At 42.6% G+C, this 14,279-nt stretch overlaps 2 protein-coding genes across 10 annotated transcripts in view; both read left to right on the top strand.

Moving 5' to 3' along the window:
* Nucleotides 1–5,747, top strand: part of htt (huntingtin) — a 46,308-nt gene extending 40,561 nt beyond the window's left edge. For 5 of the 7 annotated variants that reach the window (XM_080416799.1, XM_080416797.1, XM_080416798.1 and 2 more), the window contains 6 exons: nt 228–342; nt 446–659; nt 2,167–2,383; nt 2,693–2,855; nt 3,396–3,556; nt 3,931–5,747. In XM_080416799.1, coding sequence (XP_080272925.1) covers nt 228–342; nt 446–659; nt 2,167–2,383; nt 2,693–2,855; nt 3,396–3,556; nt 3,931–4,144 — 1,084 coding nt within the window. In that variant the 3' untranslated portion in view covers nt 4,145–5,747. The remainder of the gene's footprint in view (nt 1–227; nt 343–445; nt 660–2,166; nt 2,384–2,692; nt 2,856–3,395; nt 3,557–3,930) is intronic. The other 2 variants (XM_080416802.1, XM_080416800.1) reach the window with 1 other exon arrangement.
* A 3,985-nt stretch (nt 5,748–9,732) lies between these two features.
* Nucleotides 9,733–14,279, top strand: part of rgs12b (regulator of G protein signaling 12b) — a 67,318-nt gene continuing 62,771 nt past the window's right edge. For 2 of the 3 annotated variants that reach the window (XM_080442919.1, XM_080442921.1), the window contains exons 1-2: nt 9,733–9,852; nt 12,787–14,103. In XM_080442919.1, the coding sequence (XP_080299045.1) occupies nt 13,066–14,103 (1,038 nt within the window). In that variant the 5' untranslated portion in view covers nt 9,733–9,852; nt 12,787–13,065. Of the gene's footprint in view, nt 9,853–11,293; nt 11,354–12,786; nt 14,104–14,279 lie in introns of those variants that run through there. The other variant, XM_080442920.1, reaches the window with a different exon arrangement.

The following is a 14,279-nucleotide window of genomic DNA, read 5'->3' as shown; positions in this document are numbered from 1 at the left end:
GAACAACTCTAGGGGAGCACTCCTGTTAAATGTCACCCTTCAACCCCCTGCTTTGTCGATGTGTCTCTAAATTAATTGGGTTCATCCTTTTTAATTAGATGGAAAAACTGGAAAAGGACAAAGTGCAATGCCATGGCTTCCCACTAGGTGCTATCCTTTACGTATGTGCATTGCATTCACTGTGTGTGTGTGTGTTTCTGTACTCTTTCTGGGTCCTGTAACATTAGCTGTGTGAACCTCCATAACCAGCAACATGTGCTGGTGATATGCGCAGTTGCCTTCTACATGATGGAAAACTACCCTATGGATGTGGGTGCTGAATTTACTGCAGGAGTCATACAGGTGAGCACCCTCTGTGTGTCTTTGGCCTTCCGTGGCATGTAAAACAAAAAAAAGGAAATTCACTTTTCTCCTTTCTCCTGCTCTCTCGTCTGTCTGTCCTTAGACGTGTGGTGTGATGGTGTCTGCGAGTGAGGACGCCACTCCCTCCGTCATTTACCACTGTGTGCTGCGGGGCCTGGAGCGCCTCCTGCTGTCAGAGCAGCTGTCCCGCGTGGACAGCGAGGCGCTGGTCAAACTCAGCGTGGACCGTGTCAACATGCCCTCTCCACACAGAGCCATGGCTGCCCTGGGACTCATGCTTACCTGCATGTACACTGGTAAGTGCCACTGCTAAAAATGTATCTAAATCCCACTGCAAACTCATTGTAGCATCCTCTGCTAACACTGGCTAACTTACCTGCATGGTACTGCACACTTGGATAAAAGTTAAATTGCCTGGCTACTTTCACCGGCATGGCCACATGCTTTTCGCAGCTATTCACCCAAGCATGCAATACCGCTCGTAGCTAAGCTAACTGACCTGCATGTGCGGTGATAAATGTACTGCTTGTAAGGAGTGTGTATTGTGTTGCGTTTATGCTGAGCCTATTCTATGCACTTTTGCAGCAAGTACTACTTGAAGCTTATTCACACTGGCATGCACAGTGACTAGTGGGCCCCGATGTGGCCCCCAGGGGTCCTTGAGGGGGTTCCAGGGGCTCCCTAGTTAAGTAAATGTACCTAGAGAACATTACAATAATGGGATAGTTTCACTGTTACCTCTATACCTACGCTGCATATACAGTAAAGGAATTCTGGACCAAATGACAGACTATATCAGACCAAATTATGTCTAACAATAAAAAATGTTTTTAGATTAGGGTCCCATTTTCAAATGGGGGTGGCCTAATGTATAGCAAATTGGGGTTCTTTGAAATAAAAAAAAGTTGACAGAATATACATTTTCACAATAGAAGTAAGCCAACTTTACACCAGTATTTGCACAAGATGAGCGTTATAATCATTTCACGTGTTGGACACCACTAGAACAGAACTTGAGTCATTAGCGTAGGAACTAATAGTCTTACAGTTGTTAACCAGCTCCACACCTGTTGCTCATTAATAGTTAATGTACCTGCATGTAGATAATGTGAACCATGTCCTGACTTAATACTGGGGACAAGCTTTCAATACATCTGTGTTTAATGTACCAAAGCACCAGCCAACCTATTAATGATAATACTTGGGGTAACATCATCCATGAATGCTAGCTACCCTCATCCTGCTTGCATTACATTGTACCTTTATTGTACCTCAGATGGTATCTACCTCTAACCCTACGTCTCCCCTTACTAACGCTAGCTACTGTTAGCATATCCCTGCCCTTCTTCTAACATGCTAAGTAACAACCTCTTCTCAATGGACAAGAGCTAGAAGCCAAGTTCTAGGTCAAAACGGGGCCCTTGGAAATGCAAACCCATGCCTGACGTTCTCCATCTTTAAGAACCTTCTGTGCTTTATAGCAAGACCTGTCTGTCCTCAGAGCAAGCTAACTAAAGCACATTGCGTTCTAGCAACAGGCCGTTCAGTTGACAAACCAGGTCACACAGCATTTGAAATAATTTCAAATACTTGAAGTGGGTGATTGACTCTTGACTTGAAAGCCTTATAATGAGACTTCTACCAATCATTCTCCGATTTAAGTATTTGCTAAGGATTTCAAACACTAAATCGGACTGGGCTCTGAATTAATCTGACATCTTGCCATCGTTCAATTGAATCCCCACTCTACCCCACCCCCCCTTCCCCCCACTCGTTTTAACTGGTCCCCTCTCGTCCTACCAGCGGTGGTTGCGTGTGTTTCAGAGGTGACAGGGGTTAGAGGTGAGGTTGGCTGTGCTGTAGCGGAGGCGGTGGGCGTCACAGCAGATCCTGTTGGTTTCTCCTCAGGCAAGGAGAAGGCCAGCCCTGCTGGGCGCCCCGCCGCCCACTCTGACTCCCAGGCCCCTGACAGTGAGTCGGTCATTGTCGCAATGGAGAGGGTCTCTGTGCTCTTTGACAGGTATGCCAACACACTGAACACAAGCAGGACATGCACAGACACATACACACACAAAATCAATTAATGAATTTCTTGCTCGTACATAGCTACATGCACACAGTTGTGCAGTTGTAACTTATTTTGTTACATTGCAGCTCTCTCCTCTCCTCTCAGTTACGCTACCTACCAACATTGGTTTGTGGATTGAGCAGCAATCAATTCATTGGTGCCGCAACTAAATTTTTATTTATTTATTTGCCAACAACTTATTGCATTCTTTTTTTTTCTCTCATCATTTTTCATTTGGGTATTTCCAATTTTCTTTGACAGAATCCGTAAAGGTTTGCCCAGTGAAGCGCGTGTGGTATCCAGGATCCTGCCCCAGTTCCTGGATGACTTCTTCCCTCCGCAGGACGTCATGAACAAGGTCATTGGAGAGTTCCTGTCCAATCAGCAACCTTACCCACAATTCATGGCCACCGTCGTCTACAAGGTCAGCAGCAGGACATGAGTCAATACCGGTGCAAAACAAAAATGTCTCAATTGTTTTACATCTCCTGTGCATTTTAATCCATGTTATGCAAAGCTCAGGAATTCATGATTCGAGGTATCCTTTGTCTGAGGCCTAATCCAAATAAACATCATTTATATGGTTACTCTGTCTCCCCTGAAGAGATTTTGACCATCAATTCCGTCTCTAAGCAAACGGTATACAGAATTCTAATTGGAGCTAATCTTGGTAAACAGTTACTGGGTCGCCTCTGTGTTAACTGCTTTAGGGAGCTCTATTGTTTGAACAGACAAAAGGTTGCCAAGACAACATTGAAGAGATGGCCACAGATTTCTCTGCCGTTTTTCTCAGATTTTTAAATGACAAGCATTTAATGTTAGTATGACTAGTCATAGTCATACTAATGTGGCTCAAAGATATGTGGCTAGTGACTATAAAAGTCACTATAAAACATTAATATTTTTTTTATTAATATATTATTTGTTCCCCCTCCTATTCTTACTGCTTCTTTTCTTTGGCCAGGTGTTCCAGACTCTTCATGCCACAGGTCAGTCGTCTATGGTGCGTGACTGGGTGCTGCTGTCCCTGTCTAACTTCACCCAGAGGACGCCTGTGGCCATGGCTATGTGGAGTCTGTCCTGTTTCTTTGTCTCAGCTTCCACGTCCCAGTGGATCTCAGCCCTGTATCCTTAGTCCTGTGATATCGATGGTGTGTGTGTGTGTGTGTGTGTGTGCGCGCGCACTAGTGTTTGTTGGAATGGGTGTTGGGTGTGAGTGTGAATGAGGCGGAGACTGGTGTGTGTTAAAGTATGTTTGGTTTATGTATTTAAGAAATAATGCACTGGGAGCAAGTCGGTTATGAGAATGTCCATTATTCCCCTTAACTGATTAAATGTAGCTACAGTAACGTATTTTAATAATGTGTGACAGAAGTCTCGGCCAGTCAGAGCAAGGTGTAGTTGCTGTAGGAGGTCTGTAATTGTTTTGGTGCTGTGGTATACATGTAAATGATCTCTCTCTTCATTGGTCTGTGGTCCTTAACCCTCCCTGCACCCAGGTTGCCCCACGTGATCAGCCGGATGGGTCGCAGTGAGGTGGTGGACGTTAACCTGTTCTGCCTGGTGGCCATGGATTTCTACCGGCACCAGATCGACGAAGAGCTGGACCGCAGGGCCTTTCAGTCGGTCTTTGAGACTGTGGCTGCACCGGGCAGCCCCTACTACCAGCTACTGGGCTGCCTGCAGTCTATTCACCAGGACACCTCGCTCTAGAAGGGATGTATAGAGTCACAGACAGAGGTAGTTGGAGATGGACATTGAGGGAGGCAACATGAGAATGGGGGAGAGGGCATGGATGTATTTGGAGGGAGGGATAGTCTATGCTAGGAACAGACATTACAGACACACATGCACACCTTCCAACTCTAAGTGAGATGGAGGTTATGGCCCGAATGTTTTGTCAAAATGATCCACTGTAGGCACCCACTACCACCTCCATTATGTTGACATGAAGTCATGATACAAACTGCTGAACTTAACCCTGGTGAACTCACTGTCACAATGAGGGCGAAGAAACTGACATGGTGGGAAGTAGGAATCCATGTTAGAGATGTTAGGATGTATGATAAAGAGAAGAGAGTGAGTGAATGTCTCTCAGCACTATGAAATACACTGGCTCCTTGCCTGCACCCACCTTCTCACCAAGGACCATTCCTTGAGATGGACAACAGCACGCTGAATAATTCCTCCTACCCAGCACCTTGACCAACATAGATAAATAATATTAATCGTATAAAGAAACTGGATTTGTATATTTTCTCGTGAGGACTTGCTTGAGCATTGTGATTTAAATGAAGTGGGGGGGGGGGGACGACAACAAAACTGAAAATGCTAAAGTATTTACTATATTTAAAGTTCAGATACATCTATTTTCAGTGTGATTTGTTATGGAGGGCAAAAGATCTGATTAAAATAACTGACAAAAGGCTGACACTGGTGACATAGAGCCTGAAATGCTTGCTTGATGTTGTCACTGACTAGTTGTTTTCTTTTTATTTAAATTACTCTCTGACACAAATGTGATAGAAAAAACAGAGTGAGAGAGAAGCAAGATATGTTTTATGTGTCTTTTGGAGTAAAAGGATCTCTAAACTAAATAGCCATAGTATTTTTTTTTCCTCCATGTTCATATGGGAACATCAAAAAGCTGCGATTGTAACCGTCACTGCAGACAGGGCAACATGTTTGCACCTGTTCTGACTCTGAGCATGATTCTTGTATCTCTCTGTGTGCAGTGACCTATTCAAGATGCTAGGAGGAGGGAACAAAGGATTAGACAGTCCCACCATGAGGCTCAGGAGAAAGCTCAGTGGAACACCTCATTGGGAAATCAACAGTAATGACGGGAGCAAAACTATTATGGAAAAATACCATATATTTTAATTTGATATTCTTGTCAATTACTACAATGTTCATTTTCTGTTTCTATTTTAATCATCAATATTATGCAAAGGGGTTGTTAAACATTTCAAGATAAAAATACAATGTCCCTCCCCCCGTAGCGATAAATGTGTTTATTACGATGTAGCTTATCTGTCTAGTCCTTTGTTCTCAGAATCTTAGCTATGATCTCTAATGCATCGGTATACCATTTGTTGTAATTTCTTTAATTCTCAGGATGTAAGATGTCATTAATGATGATTATTGTTGTAATAAGACTGGAAGTAATTTACAGTCATCTTTTAATGGAGTACATTCGTATATCTTGTAAAAAGAGTAAACGTATAATTGTAAAGTAATACAAAAAGCCATGGTGCATGACAAGATAAAAACTGTGTAAAAAGGAGAAATTCAATAAGATGGTGAGATAATGTGATGCCATTTTTCTCGAGTATCTGTTTCCACACAAACACAAACACTGGATCCATATAGACGACAACGTGGTCAGAAAGCAATGAGCTGGTCACAATTCATTCAAGATTTATCCTTGTTGCCTGGCAGTGCGGTAGACTTCCTTACTGTGTACACACTCTTACACACACTCGCCTTGGATAAAGACTGAATATGTCCTGTACTTTGAAGCTTACTGAAGCATGCTGAATCACTGCTCTGTCCTTTCGTAGTCCTTAGTATTGTATTTCTATGGTCACCGTTGACAGGCCAATGATTCCAATGATAGCTGAAATTTAGGAATGCAACACAATCCAAAGGGACTCTTGTAACCTTATAGTGACCAAGAGCAGCTTTGACAAATCAAACAGGTGGGAGCTGTAGCTAGCAAAGCCACGTGACAACAGTTTTCTTTGTCTATTGTTTTAAAAGCTTTAAATGCCCCTGTCAGTTTAAGAATCATGAATATGCCATCAACCATTTCCTTATTACAGAATATTGAATATATCTAGCACTTTCACGTTGGTATTGAGCGACTTTTTGTTTTCTGATGCCCAAAATCTCCTTCATGGAACTACAAAGGTTTCTGTGACACATTCCACTCTCAAACACTGAAGACAATGTGCTTGTTTTAATTTGTTCATGGTATTATTCACATAAATTATTAGCCCCCCTGGTGCTTAGCAGTCTGCAGATTATTGAAATCATAAGAGGAAAATTCCAATGGGAACCCTCCCTAAAACGGCCACTGTGCCAGATTAGTTGAGGCTTTTTGGTCCCAGTCAGCAGCTGAACACAAACACTTTCCAGTACCAGGATTTAGTTTTGTGAGAAGTTGATAAAAAAAAGTGTTCTGTATTTTTCTTGCCTCTTAGACATTCAAAAATACAGTTTTTGCTTCTTTTTTAGATTGTTTGACTTTTGTCTATAATAATCTTATCCAGACAAGAGTAGAGGAAAACACTGTCCACAGAGCCCCTGTTGTGGTAATAAGATTACCCAGAATTCTTTTGAGGATTGTGGAAGATGGGGGTTGGAGGAGGATGTAGGTGAAGGTCAGATGGGTTTAGCGTGGTTCTTTTAAAGACTATCCTTATTCAGTTCCAACTGTTGCCCTGAAAGACACTGTAGATCATTATACTGTACAGGTACAGTATATGAAAGTCATGTTCTCGTTTGAACAAGTTATTCATTTGGGCCAAAAGAAAAATAATTCTTTGATTTATTTTGTCCCAAAATAACTTGATCAATCAAATGGATACTTTGCTAGCTTTTCCCGAGCCAAGAACTTTACATAAGCGACATGCCTTAGCAATCATTGTGAAACACTTTGAAATAGCCAATGATTCTATTTCAGAGGAGGCTATGATAAAACTATATAATTACAATAACCTAGTTGTATTGCTACAACCAGTCAAGACCCCAAATCAGAGGACATTCTAGGACATTTTTCATGGTCACCTGTGAGAAAATGAAGATTGTGTATTTAATTCAATGACAATATTTTAATGAGGTTAACCTCTTGATATGGTATGTTATAGAAATGAATAAAGTATTTAAAGATATTACCTTGGAATTGATGTCATCTTGTATAATGTTTTGTAACCCCATTACATAAGTCCATCATTGTACATTGAGCAACTGACTGCCACCTATACTGTACATTAGTTTGTCTAGCTGTGTGATGGGAAAAGATTTACAGAATATACCATAAACAAATACTATAATAATACAGTTTAACTCCATTAGTGGGCTATGATTATAGCCAATGCTGTTACAGTATGTATAACTGCCCTCACACTACGCCGCACCACCGTTTGTTTATGGTTATGGCTGAGTCACAGTGACATGCCTATATATGGGCGTATTGGGTTTGTTTATGATTATGTCTGAGTCATAGTGACGTGGCCGTGGTCCTGCCTATATATGGGCGTATCAGGTTTGTTGAGTCAAGGTGAAGTGGCTATGGTCCTGCCTATATATGGGCGTAACTTGTTTGTTTATGGTTATGTCAGAGTTATGTGGCCATGGTCCGCCCACCGGCTGGCTGGCCCGCCCTCCCATTAACCAATTTTAATATAGGATGATCTAGAAGGGCAGAGCTCACACACTATGCCAATACGTTGTAAATCTTCTGTTGAACAAAAGGTTCAGGCCGCACATTGTTCATGTTGGCAAGCCTACAATTTATGTTACTGCCTCATACTCATGAAGAGTAGTGTGTATTATATGATTAAACTACATTATTGCTATTATTACCAAACTGCTCATATGGCTCATGAAGCAGTGTGAACTCTAATAACTTTTTTGAGGATGAATTACAGTCTGCATTATTTGTCACTAACATTCGTGAGCTGGAAGCTGTTCCATCTCCACCTATCATAAAAACGTAATCACATTAAAGAAAGCTCAAAGGGAGAGTAAATGCAGCAGACTTGAGTTTTATTGATTCAATCACGTATTTGAAAATAATTAAATGAATTGCAGAGATTGACCATCTGTTTCTCTGCTGTTGTGTTTAAGGGGACAGGGTGCAGTCGTTGATTGATGTCTTTCTGGACTCTGGAGAACCAGGATCAAGAAGACCTTGGTTTGTACACTGACACACCCTGAAGAACCAGGGTAAAGAAGACCTTAGTTTGTTGACCGATTCACCCTGGAGAACCAGGGTCAAGAAGTGTCCACTTATCAGGTAGGTCCCACATCTCTCTCTCACTCACTCACTCACTCACACACATTTTAATTTCTTTATTTGGATTTTCAGTTTAAGACATAAAACATGGAGAAAAAAAAGCAAAGCAAGATCATGATCAGTTGTATAAATACGCTAGACACAAACAGCCTACCATACAGTTATGGGTATAGATGACAGCTGTCTTTTCCATATAAAGTGACTGCCAATAATGGCAGACGCAGAACAATATTTCATTAATTGTTTTGCCCTTCTTTTTAGCCAGTCCAACAATTTGTAGTCCTCGCACACACATCTCTTAAGATGGACATGCCCTAAGCTGCCAAATATCAAAGCAATTGTTTTGCAATTGCACCCACATGCAGAGATGGCATGTGCCAACTGCCAAGTGGTTGGTAGGTATTTCAGTGTGTACACACACACACACACACACACACACACACACACACACACACACACACACACACACACACACACACACACACACACACACACACACACACACACACACACACACACACACACACACACACACACACACACACAGAGAGAGAGAGAGAGAGAGCGAGAGAGAGCGAGAGAGATCATGGGATTGTGAACAAAATAATATGTTGTGTCAGTGTCCCCCCCATGGGCCATCCCCTCGTTTTTAGTTAAGAATCTAGATACCTTGGAGTTGTCCATTAGATGTTCTTGCCTCTGGTTGAGTTTTCCCTGAGCACTATCGCCTTGTGTCCCCCTCAGTGGTGGAAAAAGTACTCACATTTTTTACTTAAGTAAAAGTATCAATACGGCAATGTAGAAATACTCAGTTACAAAAAAGTCCGGTAGTCAAAATGTACTTGAGTAAAAGTAAAAACGTATGGGCATCTAAATATACTTAAAGTACCAAAAGTAAATGTACTCATCTGAATGGCCGTTTCACAAGTTGTCATGTCTAAAATATATTTAAAAAATCTTTTGAAAATAGCCAAAGTTTAAATAGGTTTGAAGTGGTTAACGTATGTTTTGTAATAATAATCAAAATCTACAAAGTAACTAAAGTTTTCAAATAGTTGTAGTGGAGTAGAAGTACAATATTTGTCTCTGAGATAGTGGAGTCAGTAAGCAAAATAATTGAAAATTGAAAACACTCCAGTAAAGTAAAAAAAAGTGTAGTTATAAGTACAGTAACTGAGTACATGTACTTAGTTACTTTACACACTGGTCCCCCTCCCCTCCCACATCACTCTAAACACACCTCCTCCTCCTCCTAGTCCTCCTCCTCTACTTCGCCAGATGGTGCAGTCTTTTCTTTTGTTTACCCATCGTCCCAGAGTTTATACCTTCCTAAAACCTTAGCTACAAAACTATGGGATTTGCCTGAGCAATCATTCATCATTGGACACTGTGGGGGGAAGTAAGTTATTTTAAAACTCGCACTAAATAAACTCATTAATACCAAACCAAACATCTTTGTTTTAGAACATAAAAAGAAAAGACCTGCAGCCACCTTTTTTCCTTGGCTTTACAACTCAGACTCAGTGTTGCCATGTTGGCTTATTATAAGCGACCATGGGCTTGTTTTTCTGTAAAGTTGCTCGTGAATATTGGTTAGTTGCGGGTTGCGGGTTTTTTGGGCTTCTTTCTAAAGTTAAGTTGCTTATTTTGGGCTTGTTTCCTAATGTTGTATAAACCAGTGTTTCTAAAATATTTTCATGTCAAGGACACCTCAAATTAATATGTAATTATCCAAGGACCCCATCTGAAATATGTTGTGCCAGCTGGCACAAAATACTGTAGGGACCCCCCATACAAGTTTTGTGCTGTATGTTGTTAAAATGTTTCCAAAAAATATTCTACATTTTCCACCCCCCCCCCCCAGATGTTTTTTGAAAATAGTAGATCTACAAGTTCACTGCATCACGAGGCGTTGTGAGCTTGTAGATTGGCTATTTTCAAATAGCCGATGTATATAAATTAGGTTTAAAGTGCTCATGTGGCTGCTTCTTTTGGGCTTGTTTTCCTACACCTGGTTGCGCTTTTCTCTCGCAAAACCTGGCAACGTTGCTCAGAATCATATACCGTTAGCCAGCTGGTCCTTCCTAGCTGTTGCTTGGAGATCAAATACAGACACATTCATGCGTGTGTCCTGCTTTAATATAATATAATATACACTTTAACATCTAACACTGTACGAGACTGTGCGTGTGATGTTTAGTTTTGACACCTGTGTGTTAAGTAGTTCTTATGCAGCTGTTCTACTTTATCTGTGATTTCTCAATCTAACTTTTATCAATTTCTCTCGGCAAGCTCGTTCAATGCGTGACTGACAGCGCGGAAAGCCAATGACAGGGACATGGCCAGTGTTGCCAGGTTTTGAGAGAGAAACAAGCAACATGGCTCTATGAATACACGCCCAGAAGAAGCGAGCTTCGCCCTTTAAACACATACGTTATCTATTTGAAAATAGCGGATCTACAAGCTCACATAGCGATGCGTTGTGAGCTTGTAGATCTGCTATTATCAAACAAATCTTCTATGCGGGTCCCTGGCATAAAATGTTTTCAGATGGGGGTCCGTGCAGACAAATACATATTAATTTGGGGGTCCTTGACTTGAAAATGTTTAAACAACATTTAGGAAACAAGCCCAAATAAGCAACTACACTTAAGAAACAAGCCCAAAAAACTGCAACCCCCAATATTTATAAGCAACTTTACACAAAAACAAGCCCACAGTAGCTTATAATAAATGGACATGGCAACACTGGACATGGACGTCTGTGTACACCGTCGTCGTCATGGTTACGCTACGACATTCCAATATTCTGGAAAAATGGGGGGCGGGACTAGGCGTTAAAATAAGCACGGGTGGATGCGCTTTTTGAACAAGAAGTCACGGATATGAAGGAAAAAAAAGTTTGTAACTGTTGTAAAAGTTCCAGAATAAGCCGTGCAATGACTTTGTTTTTTTGCGGACGAATGTACCGTTATTAATGTAGATGTATTTAACCTAAGCCGAAATGTCCTCGATGTTAGTTAAACAGCCATTATTAGCCCTGTTAGCAAACTTGCCATTGGCTAACGTAACGCATCATCCAGTCTGAGTTCAAGTTAGTTTGACCATGTTCAGTGCATGATGAACATGATGGCCTTTGTTTAGAACGCTAAATAAAGCAGAGCAGACATACTGTAGCGGCTGTAGTAGGTGAATACAGAAGTTGAAGTCTTGTGTTTCAACGTACCAGTGTGTCTGTCCCCCGCATGCTTCTACCTCTCACCTGTAGCACCCCGCCCACGCTCAGGTGTTTAAACGCTCGCCCCAAAACACAGTCGCCCCGGGGCAAATCCGGCGGTATTCAGCTGGTATTCCTAAACGTAACCTGTTGATTGATTGATTGAATACTTTATTAACAGGTTGCAAAGATAAGCACAGGGAAGTACAGTTCAATACGAGGTCTGTTAAGAGGATTTTAAACCCAAGAAAGCACAATGGCTTGTTTCCATTGGGGTCCTTTGTACTCAATTCATCGAAACATTTAACGACAGACTAATATACAATACTATGCTAAAACATCACATAAACGAGTAGACCAGGCCCATTGCAAGTTGCTGTACTCTGTCCTCTACCCTGAGCCACCCCACCCTAGCAAAGTGAGCAGGGGTTAAATGAGTTGAAGATGTAAGGCCAAGCAGTAGCCTAGCCTGACCAGTTTGTTTTGGGATGTCTGGAGCCTTGTTTTGAAGGGCTTTGTGGTGCTATGGTACCATGAGGTGCTGCGTAGTCGAAGTGACATTGGATGAGTGCGGCCGGTAAACTATGCCTAGACTTAACCTTATAAAAGAACCGCTGGTCCGTGAAAAAAAATGGGGGCGAGCGTGTTTTGGGGCGAGTCTTCCGGTTACCTTGTCACCACCATATTCAGGTGTGGCTTCATTTAAGGTGCACAACATGATCGAAATCTGATGACTTTCATTGCCAAATGCCAACAGAATTAATGTTTTTTTTTCATGCATGTAAATAAAATGACACTTAAACCCTATATGGGTAACCAGAGTCCCTCAGGGCTCAATACTAGTATCTTTTCTGTTTTCACATTTTCAGCGAAAGCTTTCCCCACAATATCGATGCTGGGGTTTAAGTGGTTAATATAATGCAACATTATAGAAGGGGAAGACAAAGTATGCCAGGCAGAGACACAGACAGCTATAATATGAGGGTAACAGTTCTACACGGTAAAAGCTGCAGTGTTCATTTATCCAGTTTGGTTTACACTTGTTCCCTCTCAAGAGTTAAACTATCACTCACGATTTGACAGTGTATTTTGTCTCTTTGTGTGGTTGTGCTACAGGTATCATGGCATTAAAACAGGGGAAGAGCGCTGCATATGGATGGGAACGATAGCAGAGCAACGCCAGAACTGAGGCCATGCTCTCACTCCTCTGTCACATTTAGGCCCTCTGCACGGCTTTTCATAGCACCTTGACACACAGAACAGCATGAGAAGAGGAGACACATTGAATATGTCCCTGTGTACGTGCTTTGGCAGTGCCTGCTGATGTACACTGAAGCAACTGACTGCAATCTCTCTGCATCAATAGATAAGAGAAAGGGAAAGCTTGCTTGAACAATGCTCAGACAACGAGATGCATCCTCCAAGGCACGTGCCGGTGGTGGAAGCAGTCTGGCCTTACACCAGCCTCCTCCGTCCTCCTCCACCCAGCAGGGGCGTATCAGGGCTGTGGAGGTGGCAAGGGGGAGAACGGGGTATGGCTTTACGCTCTCTGGCCAAAGCCCCTGTGTCCTCAGCTGCATACTGAAAGGGAGCCCTGCAGACTATGTTGGTTTGCGTTCGGGCGACCACATCCTCTCAGTCAACGACATCAACGTCTCCAAGGCCTCGCATGAGGATGTGGTTAAATTGATCGGCCGCTGCTCCGGCGTCTTGAGATTAGTCATTGCCGAAGGCGAACGTCACCGAAGGCACCACCACCGTGCCGCCGGCAACCGTCACCATAGCAGCGGCACGATGGCACCGTCTTATCTCGACTCTTGCTCCAGCGACGAAGAGCTGGGCGGGTTTCATGATGGTGGCGTCAACAGCAACAATAGCAAATTGTCCCGTGGCGCTTGGTATAAACCCAAACTGGACCCTAAGCAGATGGGTATCAACCGCGCTGAGAAGGTGGTGGCAGAGATGCAGTCTGGAGGAATCTTCAACATGATCTTTGAGAACTCCAGCCAATCCTCCAGCAGCTCTGACAAAGAGAGGGCTGTGGCGACTTCCTCATCTAAACATCGTCCACTGTCTGAACCGGAGTTCCCTCTATATCGGAAACACTCCCGCTCCAGGAGTAATCCCAACCTGCTGTCCGAAGAGGAGATGGCCCGAGTTCTGAACGACGACTCAGTCTTCCTGGACTCTGACTTCCACCAACTCCATCTCCACCACCACGATGAACATGAGGTGGAGATAAGGGAATGTCACGAGCCGGCTCTGGACCCCAGCGAAGGCATCCTCAATGTGGGCATGATAGTAGGCTATCTTGGATCCATTGAGCTGGCCTCCACAGGGACCAGCTTGGAAAGTGACAGTGTGCAAGCCATCAGAGGCAGCATGCGACGTCTCCGGGCCGAGCAAAAGATCCACTCATTGGTCCTCATGAAGGTATAGTTAACGAATCTACCAGTTTTCCTTTTAAAACCATGCATTGTGTCATGTAGGAGACTAAGAGCACAGTCAGTTTTCTCTCGAGCGAATAAACGATCGAGAGAAGATTTATCAAATGCAATTTTAGTTATCGAATATTCAGTTTAGTGAATTTACAGTAGTATATGTGCCAT

Source organism: Gymnoscopelus braueri (assembly GCF_963280865.1).
Source record: "Gymnoscopelus braueri genome assembly, chromosome: 2".
NCBI classification, from domain to species: Eukaryota; Metazoa; Chordata; class Actinopteri; order Myctophiformes; family Myctophidae; genus Gymnoscopelus; species Gymnoscopelus braueri.
The sequence above is the reverse complement of the archived record's forward strand: the minus strand, read 5'-3'. Positions and strand labels throughout refer to the sequence as shown.